The following is an 11,787-nucleotide window of genomic DNA, read 5'->3' on the forward strand; positions in this document are numbered from 1 at the left end:
CTTCAACTTCTCTGTCATAAACATAGCCCATGCCCCTCCTGGACCTGGGCAGCCTGTGCCTCCTCCAGCATCCTGCCCACCGCACCGGGGCACCCTCAGGCATCTGCTCCAGCAGCACATCCATTGAACTCCTAATTCCAACCTTTCCCAGGGTCGCCGTGGAAACCACTCCGTGCTCCAGTGTGCATCACCCTTGCTCGCTAACACCCCTCCCACGCTCTGCAGTGGCTTCGGTCTCCCCACGTTGAAATCTGTCTGTTAGATTGCACATTGGAAGAAAGAAAAGCAAAAAAAAAAAAAAAAAAAAGGATTTTGTTGCTGCTGCCAGTTATGGCTTTGGGTGAGTCTGGGACATCGTGGCCATCTTCAGCCTTCTCTGTGCCCCAAGGCTTTGCATGCCGTCTAGACTCTCTTCTTGGGTCCTATCCAGCCCTGTGGACAGCTTTACCTGTGGGCACCTTCATTAAACCACACATTAGACAGCTTTGAAACTCCAATTCCTCATCTCTTCTGACAGATCACAAACTGCTTCCTTAGTGGAGTGCCTAGCCCAGTGCCCATGATCAAGCAACATTTACTGGCTGTTAGGAAGCGAGGAGAAGAGAGGGAGGAAGAAAAAGACAATGAGAGAGAGGAGGAAAGAAAGAATGGGGTCACAGTCCACCAAGAAACGTGAGATATGGGCTTGCAGAGATTTAGGGCTCAGCAGTTAAGAGAAGATCCGGGTTTGCTCCCTGGTACTCCACGGTAACTCACAATAGTCTGTTACGCCAACTCAAGGGTAGCTTACATTGAGCACACACACGGTACATATATGTACATATATATGTATGTATATGCACATACATATATATTCAGGCAAAAACAATAATAAGCATACAATTTTGTTTTAAAAGAGAGCCAGCTACTAGGCTGAGATTAAAGCAGCTGTGTTGGGCTGTAGATTAATCGTCCCAGTTGTCCCTTTCCCAGTAAGGTTTCTTCACCTTCCAGCATGGCAGGAAGCTCTTGGCTTTTGGGCCCAGGAACCCCAGCATTCACTACCACAAACTCTTTGCCTCTGGTCTCCAGCCCTAGGGAAAGAGATCTTCCACCTCAGTCAGGCTCTGCTTTGGGAAGCCAGCTGCAGTTATGACAGATGGGGACAGTGGGCAAGAACCTTTCCCAGTGGCCGATGAGAAGCGAACTACAGAGGCTCAGAGCAGACTATATGCATGAAGAGCTGGCCAGATTCCCGATGCCCCGGCAGTTGTCTGTCCAGAGAGTGGGCTTTGCTGAGTTAGGACAGGCTGGGCACTCTCTCAGGAACCCCTAGAAAGGAGGCTGCATGGGTCTAGAACAACTCTGAAAGCAACACTCTTGCCTTCCCTTTCACAGGCTGGTGGAGGTCTGGCCTACTCCTCTCCTTCACCTGCTCTCTGACCTAGGCAGGATACAACCATCCTGTTCCCAGGAAACCACAGAGAGACTGGCACTGTCTGCATTCCCCAAAGCCTGGATGTCTCTCAAAACTGCTGATCCCCATGGATTCCTACCCTGGTATCAATGTGAAGAGAAACTGGTCTTCTCGTGTCAATCACTAGCCAAGTGAGGGAGGAGCAGCAGGGCAGCATAGCAGAGAATTCAGAGCCTTGGTGCATGACCTGCAAGAAAGGTGGCTGGCCTGCCTCCCTCAGACTTCATCTGGGCAGCTAGGAGAAGGGGGAGGAGGCAGAGGGGGAAGAAGGGGAACCTACCACTTCAGCATCCCTTTCCTCAACCACCTATAGGCTAACTCTAAGAGCGCCACTGTGACAGAAACAGGGTCGCTCACAGAATAGACACTTCCCACAGTTAGGAGGCTGGAAGACTGTGACCAGGGCTCCAGTCTGGGCTAGTTCTGGTGAGACCTACTTCCGGCACACAGGCTGCCAACTTCTCTCTGTATCCTCACAAAGGAGAAGAAATAAGAAAGTTCTCTGGGCGGCCTTTGATAAGGAGCAGTCCCCTTCACAAGAGCTCCACCCTCATGCTCCAACTACTTTCCGAAAGCCTGGAGCCTAACACCATCCAACTGCGGGAGAGGATTTCAAAATGAACCAGGGAGACACAAACACCCATATGGTGGCATGAAGCCATATTGAGAGTCATGATTAGGCCAGGCATCCACTGGAGGTTCAGCTCAGCAAATCCTCAAAGAAAACAGTGAGGTGGGACTTCAAACCAACCTTACAGACAAGAAAATGGAGCTAAAAACTATTTTATAACCAGAATGAAAACAAACAGACAAACAAACAAAACCCGAACTCCAAATAAAGAGGTCACATCTCTTAAATAGGCAAAACACTTCTTAAAAACCTAAAAGAGCTAGGTGTGGCAATAGGCGCCTTTAATCCCAGCATTTGGGAAACAGAAGCAAGCCTACCTCTGTGACTTTGAGGCCAGCCTGGTCTACATAGCAAGTTCTAGAGCAGCCAGGGCTACATAGTAAGACCCTATCTCAAATATATACATATAGATAATAGATATATACATAGTGTGTGTGTGTGTGTGTGTGTGTGTGTGTGTGTGTATGTGTGTGTGTATGTGTGTGTGATTTGCAAAATGTGAGGGAACAGCCAATTTTAATAGTTACGTACGGGCCAAGGATTTTGTGTACTCTACAAAAATCTTCGTCATCCCATTTTACAGACAGAACCCTGATTAACAGAGAAGTGCTCTGGCCTTCCACTCTTCCAGAACCACGCTGTGATGGGCAAGCAGACATTTAAACAATAGTTCTCTGAAAAAGGTACACAAGTCCAAAGGAATGCCCCCAATGTGGAGAATGTCAGGCTTCAGCCCTGGCTGTGGGCAGAGCTCTCTGGGCAAGAGCCTTTTGACACCACTGGGCATCACCCCTGGGCCTAACTCACAGAGGGCTCCGTTTGGTGGTTGGAAGTGCTGAGGGACAGGGGTAAAGATAAGGAAGATGGCTAGGCCAGAAATGGCTAGCCTTGGGCCAGGCTAAAAGGGGCACATTTGTAGGAGCGCTGGGAACCTATAATGTGGATGGCAGCAACAAAAGGGGCAGGACTTCCCCGAGGAAGGAGGAAGCAGGGTGCAAAAAGAGAGAGAAAGCAAGCCCTAGGTGACAGAGCCCTTGAGCAGGTGTCTAGCTCAGAGAAGGGTGGGGTGGGGGTGCTGGTGTGTCCGCCAAGACTGAGTGAGAGCCTGTAAAAAGGGAGGATGGACACGAGCCGTTCAAGTGTACCTGTGGGGAAGCTGTTTTAGTGAGAAGGCTCAAGGTGAGGTCAAGCACTGGGAAGGGGTGAGGAGACAGTGACATACTGAAACACCAACCAGGTTCTTCCCACAGGCCACAGCAGCTGCCAGGAGGTAGGAGGCCTTTTGCCTCAGGCTATCGCTGAGAGACTCCCAGAAGCCCGTCCAGCAGAGCCTGTATGTTAGGAAGAACAAGGAACCCTGCCAGTCTAAAAAAGAGGATGGAGGCACATGAGTGAAAGGCTGGCAAGCACTGGAGCAAGAGCACGTGCGTTTAGGAAGGAGGCGTTGTTAGTCCCATTTCTCAGATGCTCCAGGTCAGGTGACAAAGATGGAATTAGAACCCAGCTCTGACCAACTCCAGGGCTTTTGTCATTTTTAATTGGTCCTTATTCCCACAGATGATGTGACCTTGCTTGGCTTAAGGGTGAGAAAGGGAAGGGAAGGTGTCAAACAGCAGAGAAAAACCTGAAAAGATCCCCATGGGGCAAAGAAAATGGGTAGCAAGCACTTTCCTACTGACACGAGATGGCAGCGGAGTTTTGCAACGCTGATTTTTCTCTGGTTACCTAAAGAGACTTTTTAAATCAAAGTGCTGTGTTTCAACATTAACCACATCTGGGCTGAACTTCTGGGTCCCTCCACTTAATACTCAATGATGCTAAAGTGAATTCTCAATCTCTTGGGACTTCATTTGGCTCACCGACGTGATAAGCGCAGAAACAGCCCTACCTGGTTCAGTAGTTGGCAAGGATCAAAGACTTCTGGCACAGTGTGTCTGAAACACATTAAATGCCCCCTAGAAGGGGGTACGGTGGGTATGTGGGTACGGTGGCTCATGCCTGTAGCCCAGGCCTCCGGAGGCTGAAACCAGGCAGCTGAGAGTTTGAAGCCTGTCCGGGCTCCATAGTGAGACCCAGTCTCTGAATAAGTAGATAAAAACTAGCAAAAACCCCCTGATGCTGCTGTTTGACGTTCTCACTTCCAAGATGCCGCTCCTCCGTTTGCATCTCTCCCTAGGGCTGGAGAGCGCCTTTCATCAAGTGAGTCATTAGTTCCTCCGCACAAAATCTCTAGAGCTCAGGAAGACAACCATCTGCCTTCCAGTGGCCTGGCTTGCCTGGGATTGGCAGGGCCACCATCACAGCAGGGCCTGGTGGGTTTGTGGGCCGCTGGAAATGGCTGAACAAGTCTCCCACATGTAGCTGTGTTTTGTAAGTTAACTTTAGGGATGTGCATCAAAGCCTTCTACCCAAACCACAACTGAGCCTTGGAAAACCCGCCAACTATTAAATGGAATTTACCGCCGCTCAGGAATACCTCCCGCTGACTAGAGGGAGACAGATGAGTCTATGAAAGGTCAGGGTAGGCGACTTCCTCGCAGGACTGCTGACGATTCTTTTACCCCTTTGGTGAAGCCTATGGATTCTTTCTCAGGATGCTTTAACATGCAGAAAAGAAAACACATAATTGGACCACAAAGAAAACCAATATAAGTGAAATACAATTATTACAGCTTGAAAAACCAAGTGTGTAATACAGCAATATGTTTTACTTTATTAACACATTAATTAGACAGTTTAGAAGCTGATGTAGCAACTACTGGCATCTCACACAACCAAGGTAAATAATATTTCACAATAGCTATAGCAACTAAATTGCAATATGAAACGATCTATCATTTTTACTGGCGATTTTATTTTATATGAGTACTGAACATAAACTGTGGTTTGTTGCCAACACTAACAACTGAAAACAAAATGTCAAGCCAAGATGTCATCCTCCCCCACCCCCAATTCAAGTTCACAGACTCCTCTTAAATTCCGTAAATGGGAATTTGGGGTTGTGGGCCCCAGGAGAGTGGGAACCATGCTCTAGCTCACTCTTGCCTTTGAAGAGTCCTCACTACCCCCTTTCTGTCCCCAGAGCCCAGTTCTATAGATACAACCTTCTTGGCTGTCCCGTGCCTAGACTGCCTGACTCCTGCCAGGTCCTGGTAAAGAGAAGTCTTCAGTTCCCAGGAAGCAGGATCAGTGGCTGAGCCCCTCTCTGGCAGTCAGGGAAGGCCAGGCCAGGGGTGAGGTGCACAGTGCCCAAGCCCATGGTGGGTCCCGCATCACAGCATCACCTGTGTGGAGCCTGGGCTTAGATGACAGCACTGTCTCACCTAGCTCCTCCCTTCCTCCCTCGGAGCTATAGACATCTGCCTTCCAAGTCAGGACCGCTACCTCAGGGTGCTACCTCAGGGTAACAGCTCTCGGGTGCAGGAGGCTGCAGATAAACAAACCTGGGTAAGCTGCCAGGCTCACCCACACTGTGGACCAGCGAAGCCATTTGCTCCCTCTTCCCCTCCACATTCCTGCAGGCGGGTCATGACCTTTGACATTTACTTATTTATTTATTGAAAGATCTCATGAATGACATATGAAAACAATATGTTAAAATTCAAACACCAGGAGTGGATGTGAGGAGGGGAGAGGAGAGAAGAAGAGAGGGGAGGAGAGAAGAGAGAAGAGGAGGGAGGGAAACTGTGGTCAGGATGTAAAGCAAATAAATACATTAATGAACAAAAAAATTTTTAAATAATTCAAACTCTAGTAAGGTAAAGGCAGCCGCCATCAGGCTTGATGACCTAAGTTTACTATCCAGGACCAACATGATAGGAGGAAGAGCATGCCTTGTGCTAGTGAACACACACAACACACACATATACACACTTGCACATATGCACGCTGACTAACTGAATCAATTAAAACGCAGTAAAAAGTCAAACAGCAATGATCCTATCAGGAACGATGAGCCGTCCTCCCTCTGCTCATGGTTGGCATCGTAGCTGGAAAGCGTGGACCTGGTCCAAGTACAGTCACCTGCCACCCAGCTTGAAACTGTGTCTTTTAAACTTCTCCCCAAGACAACGGCGGCTACATACTCCAAGGGAGAAGGGAGTTGAGGCCGGAAACAGACAACGAGTGTAGTCCTTGGAAACTCTTGAGAGCCCCATTCGGTGTCTCGTGAGGAGCGGCTGATGCTTGTGCTCAGAACCGTTGCTGCCATAGAGCCACAGAAGGGAAGGGGCACCAAGGGCTACCCTCCACCCGTACGGAACAAATTCTCCCCCAAATGCCCTCTTGTCACTTGATGTCAGAGGCCCAGTCCAGAAACCAAAGGAAACTCAACAGACACAACATACACACACAAACACACACATAATGCACGCACACACTCACACACGTGATGTAGACTCACACATGCTCACACTTATGCACACTCACACACACTCACGTATAGAACTAGTAGTCAACAAGCTTTATTTAATTTTACGTAGGAAAAAATTAAGGAGGGTGTTCTGGGACTAGGAATTTTTGTTCTCCTCAACATTGCCTGTGCTCCCTGCACCCCCGCCAAAAAAAAAAGCCCTTTGTGGGCTAGAAGCAAACAATACAGTGGGGTTCTCCTAGGGGGAATCCAGTGGGTACTTCTCCTAGAAGCAGGAATACACTTCTTCAGGATCAGTGAGCTACTGCTGTCCGAGCATCGCATGAGCCCCACACACACTTAAAACCCTGGGACCACAGTTTCTGTACTGGGAAATGTGACAGGTGTGTTTTCAGAGCAGGGCCCCTCTTCTCTCTCACCTGTAGAGAGCGGAAGCCGTTCCCAGCAGGCCCGGCAGGAACCTTTCAGTGCAACCTTCACCGGGGAGGTTAGCATTGGAGGCACAGAGAAGTGAGGCCTGACCGTAAACCACGCACTGGTTAGCAGCGCGGCTGAGGCTCTCATTCCAGATTTCTTGGCCGTCAGGCCTCCTCCCTTGCACTCTACCACAAGAAGAGCACGAACACTTCTTCTGCCTGAGCTCCACGGCTAGACAGCTCTGCCCAATCCCAGCGTTGCTTCCAGGATCCGGAGCACAGCAGCTGACCTTTCTGCTGTTCCTTTCCTCGTCTGTGCACGGGAGATTTGGGGGAAACAACCTAAGAATGGCTGTGAGGGCTGAGGGTACCCGGTTGGGAATATATTTGCACTCTTTTTACATCTCGTGGCTCCTATCTCACACCCCAACTGGATGGATCTGCAACAGCTGTGCTGCATGACCCCTCCCCCAAATATATGTGAGAAACTTCTCAAATCCATTCACCCTGAAGAGAGCCCAGGCCCCCTTCCCCTTTTAGAAGACAGAACCCGAGCAAGGTCATTTTCCCCCTGGGTCTTATTCCTTTCTTTCCTTGAAGTGCTGAGAATGAACTCTGCAGGGCCAACCCTGAGATCTGGGTTTTACAAAGAAGCATAGTTTTGGATCCAGAAGAACCATCTATTCCCCACCTCGGTATGAAACAGTGACGTTGCCTCTTCCTTCTGCTACACAGCAGAACTCTATGCCCTGCATACACCCTCAGGGGCTGGAACCAGCATAGTACCGGGCACGTAACAGAAGCACCATGCGGTCTTGACGGCCGAATCAAACAAAAGAAGATGCACACAGGAATGAGGAAGCCTGCAGCAGGTGTCTGGTTGCAAAATGCATGGCGCGGCAGGCAAGACTCCAGCGGCAGCAAGCCAGAACCCCATCATCCCCTTCTTTTTAGCCTGCTCTGTGGAGAAGAAGCCTTCAACGAGGCCAACATCTGAGCCTCTGCCCTCGTTGCCTGGCCCATTAGACCCAATCCAGAGCTCAGAAAATACCTGAAGTAAGCATGCTTCTCCAGCTGAAACACGTAACAACGAACACTGTGGGGCAGGGGAGGCAAACAGGGCAGGGAGATGGCTCATCCGTCTTCTTAATTGTCAACTCTGCCCTTAATAAGATCCTCCTCCCCCCGCCCACCCCGTTCTACCTTAGGCTCATGCTGAACTGAGACAGACCAAGATTTCCATCTTGTAGTCATGAATACTGGCGATGAAACAGACTGCTGCGTGGCTCAGTGGAGCTCAAAGTCCCAGAAGGAGCCTGAGCCTGGGAGTCAGTGGCTTGGAATCTTTGCTCTTCACTGGCTGTGGCAGCTCAGCGGTTACTACACTTCTCTGACCTCCGTTTCCTGGAAAATTACAGCCCAAGGTTTGGGAAAGGGGGTGAAGCACTGGAGAACTATACGCATAGCGTTGTAAAGTTACACGCGCTGGAGAGGAGAAGCCACCGTTTTTTCATCGGGTCCCCAAAGATTTGTGTATGTTACCCCTCCCCAGTAAGGTGAAGAGATGTGAGATGCCTTCCATCCCCCAGGTCACCCATTGTGTTCTTGCTCTGTGCCAGACACTTGAGACTCAAATAGGACAGGAGAGTCCTGCTTAAGGGGGTACTCGGTACCACTGGTGCTCTTCACTACAGGAATATGCCCCGGGGCCATTGGCAACGAAGAGAAGGAAGCATTTAATTCACATGGCTAAGAAAGGCCTTCTATGGAGAAGCTTAAGCTTAATTTGTCGAAACTGATGGCAGCTCATGCATTCAGTGGGTGAGTGGGTGGAGAGTATTTTAGACAGAACACCGGGTGAAAAGGCGACACGTGGTCCAGGAACTGCCTCAGTTGTAATTGGGATTGAAACCCAGCAGTCGCAGAAGGCCGGGGAGTGGTAGAAGGCAGGCATTAGGCTAGAGAGGTTGGCAGGGGCCAGGTCAGGTGATGGCATGTGGGCACCTCCATCCGAGCCCCACTCCCTCCCTCTTCCCTGCCACATGGGTCTAATTGCCCAGAACGGGGTGAGCCGCCACTTCCAGCTTGTATTTCCTTGAATGCTGAGCAAAGGCGTTTGCAGGCTGCAAGCTGAATGTGACAGCAAGAAGTAGCACGGGAAAGAAGCCTTGCTCTGAACCCCACGGACTGTAGCAAAGGTATAGGTAGAAAGCTTCTGTCAAACTGTCATTCTCCCCTGGCTCCCCTGTACACTTGACCTAGCCAGGGGCCTCTAAGAGTCCAGCATCATGGCTGAGAAAGGAAGACACACTGATGAGTCTGCAGAGTTAAGGGGCATGGCCACTGGGCCCTTGGTCCTCACTCAGAACACAAAGGCTTTCAGTTCCTGCACAGGACTCAGAGCCCTTTCACAGGCTGCTTCCGCCGGAAAGTCTACCCACGCTCTAACCGGTCAGCTTTTGGTCTTCAGACTCAACCTATCACCAGTTCTCAGGGAACCCAAGTCTGGTATCAAAGAACTCAGCTATGCAGAATTCTCCACCCCAGGGCTGTGCTTTGCCTCCAGCTTGTCCTGGACCGCAAGCTCCTTGAGGCCAGTTGTTTATCACCTTTGCATCTAAAAATCTCGCCTGATGCCTGGTTCTGAACTTTTGGGCTTTTCATCTGGACCTTGCACCATGCCCAGGACTCATTGTCCCTGGAACACATTATGGCCCCTTGAGGTAGGAGGCTGGACTTTAAAGACAATGTCAGAGCCGACTCTACTTCTGCTTCCGTGGGTAGCAACATGCTTTTCTGTGCCCTCTCTTGCGAGGCTGAGGAACCCAGTTTGGTTTGCTCAGCTAGGTCCTTCGGGATTGCACTTTAAACTAGAGATGCCTCCACCCGTGGCCCTCTTTGGTACGTTAAGACTTTGCACAAGCCTCAGAGGTCAACTCCGAACTGGAATTATCTCTCTCCTAAAAACGTCCATCCTCATCCTACAAGTCTGCGTCCCAGGGTGCTTGGGAAGGAGTAGACTGGATTTCTGCAGCCCAGGCTAGTGCGCAGGGTGAGAGTCGGTTCCAGCCAGGTAGAGAACTCATGGACTTTCCAGCTCCCGCCTGTAACCGGCTAGTCCGCAGCGACAAAGTGCTAGGGTCAAAGATTTGACCTTAAAAGATATGGGAAGGGGAGGAGGGGCTAACCAAGAGGCACGCGGGCTTGGCAAAGTACCCCCAGCCAGCGCCTACCACTCCGGCGCCTAGCACAAGGATCCTGGGTGGCCCTCCCTCTGCCCAAGGTCGCATCCCATCGTGGCTCTAGAAACTTCACCCAGGATGAGAGGGGCGCGGGCTGGGAACCCGGCGCAATGTTTTTCAAAAGGAAAGAGGCTCGGCGATTTGCAGGTAGTCCCGGAAGCCAGCCAGGAGGAGCCCCCCAGCCCCGCAAGCCGCGTCCAGGACCGCAGCGTCTTCCTGAGGACAGCTGCGAGGGTCTGCGCTACCCGGAGTCTCAAGGACGACGCGGTCCCCTCTCCGCGGTCCCTTCCGTCCCCAGATCTGGGAAGCAAGAGCAGCTACCCTCCCACCCGGTCTCCGACTCTCCGGACACTCTCCGGCTCGGGCTGCGGCAGCCTCTGCGGGGACGCGGCGCTAGCAGGGGTCGCGGCGGGAGGGCGCGGGCTGGGTGGCGCGGGGCGGGTGCCCGGGGCCAGGGGGCGCTAGGCCGCTTACCTGGGCGAGCCGCAGGGTTCCGGCTGGGGCGGGGGCGGGGGGGGGCAGCGCGGACGCCCACCCGGCTCCGGGGTGCACGCAGCTGCGGCGGCCGCACGGTCCTCCGGGGCACGGTCCTCCCTCCTCTGCACGGTCCGCGTCCTGGCACGCACCGCGCGCCGCCGCACCCTGCTGTCCGGGGCGCGCACACCCTCCGGTCGGCGGGCTGGGCCTGGAGCAGGGGCGCCCTCGCTGCGGGCACACCCACCGCGCCGGCTGCGGGACTGCGAGCGCGGGAGCCGGATCCTGGCGGCCGCCACCCGAGTCTCCGCCTCCCTGACGCGGCGCGGGCTCTGGTGTGTAGGAAGGGGCAGAATTGCGACACCGAGGGGAGGGTCTTAGCCTTGGACAGAGTTAAGAAGGAAAACTTTTTGAAGAGAGACCAGAAGAGTCCTGGCCTATATAAGGCGCTTTCCAGATTTCCCCAGGACTCCCACGTGCGTTTTCTCCAAGTTCGTCTAGACGTTTCCGTCCCCACGAGGATGAAGAGACAGGATCAGACAGGATAATAACTGCCCGAGTCAGGATTCGAACCAAGGCCTGACAACTGAGGTCCTGGGAGCAGAGAGGTCCTAGCAGCGGGCTGGTAGTGTGAGGATCATCTAAGAGAGTACTGTCTCCTAAGTCGGTTCCTTTTCAGTTTCCCTCCCAAATCAATGCTGCAGCTCTACTAAAACAAACAAACAAACAAACTTCTCAGTCTTTCTCTTCATATACCCACCTCAGCGACAGCTTTTTTATTTTGTTTTGTTTTTGTTTTTGTTTAGTTTAGTTTTGCTTTGTTTTGTTGTTTTTCGAGACAGGGTCTTTCTGCGTAGCGTTGGCTGTCCTGAACTCCCTTTATAGACCAGGCTAGCCTCGGCCTCACTGACACCCGCCTGCCTCTGCCTCCCTGAGGGCTGGGATTTCAGGCGAGCACTACCGCGGCTCAGCTTCCTCCGCAGCTTTGTGGAGGAATTCAGAGTCACTTCCCTTGAACGGAAAAGACGGCTAAGGTTCACTTCGGGCACTAACCCTGCTCCTTGCAGAGAGGACCGACAGAAGGGACCGAAGGATACGGCAGCCAGCGAGTCTCCAAGCCCAGCTGTGACCCACTGGGCCCACCTTCCTAGCGCCCACACCTAGGAAGCAACCCATAGAGTCTTATTTTTGACATT

The 11,787-nt window shown here is 51.9% G+C and overlaps 1 protein-coding gene across 1 annotated transcript in view; it reads right to left on the reverse strand.

Annotated features, from left to right (window-relative positions):
* Window positions 1-9,584, reverse strand: part of Kank4 (KN motif and ankyrin repeat domains 4) — a 65,529-nt gene extending 55,945 nt beyond the window's left edge. Inside the window, exons 1-4 of the mRNA XM_055628729.1 lie at window positions 9,485-9,584; window positions 6,879-7,061; window positions 6,111-6,290; window positions 3,310-3,452 (exon numbers count right to left, since the gene is read on the reverse strand). Coding sequence (XP_055484704.1) covers window positions 3,310-3,452; window positions 6,111-6,290; window positions 6,879-7,061; window positions 9,485-9,584 — 606 coding nt within the window. The remainder of the gene's footprint in view (window positions 1-3,309; window positions 3,453-6,110; window positions 6,291-6,878; window positions 7,062-9,484) is intronic.
* Between the last annotated feature and the right edge of the window lie 2,203 nt (window positions 9,585-11,787).

The sequence above is a fragment of the Psammomys obesus genome, unplaced genomic scaffold, assembly GCF_907164565.1.
Source record: "Psammomys obesus unplaced genomic scaffold, mPsaObe1.curated_primary_1811, whole genome shotgun sequence".
NCBI classification, from domain to species: domain Eukaryota; kingdom Metazoa; phylum Chordata; class Mammalia; order Rodentia; family Muridae; genus Psammomys; species Psammomys obesus.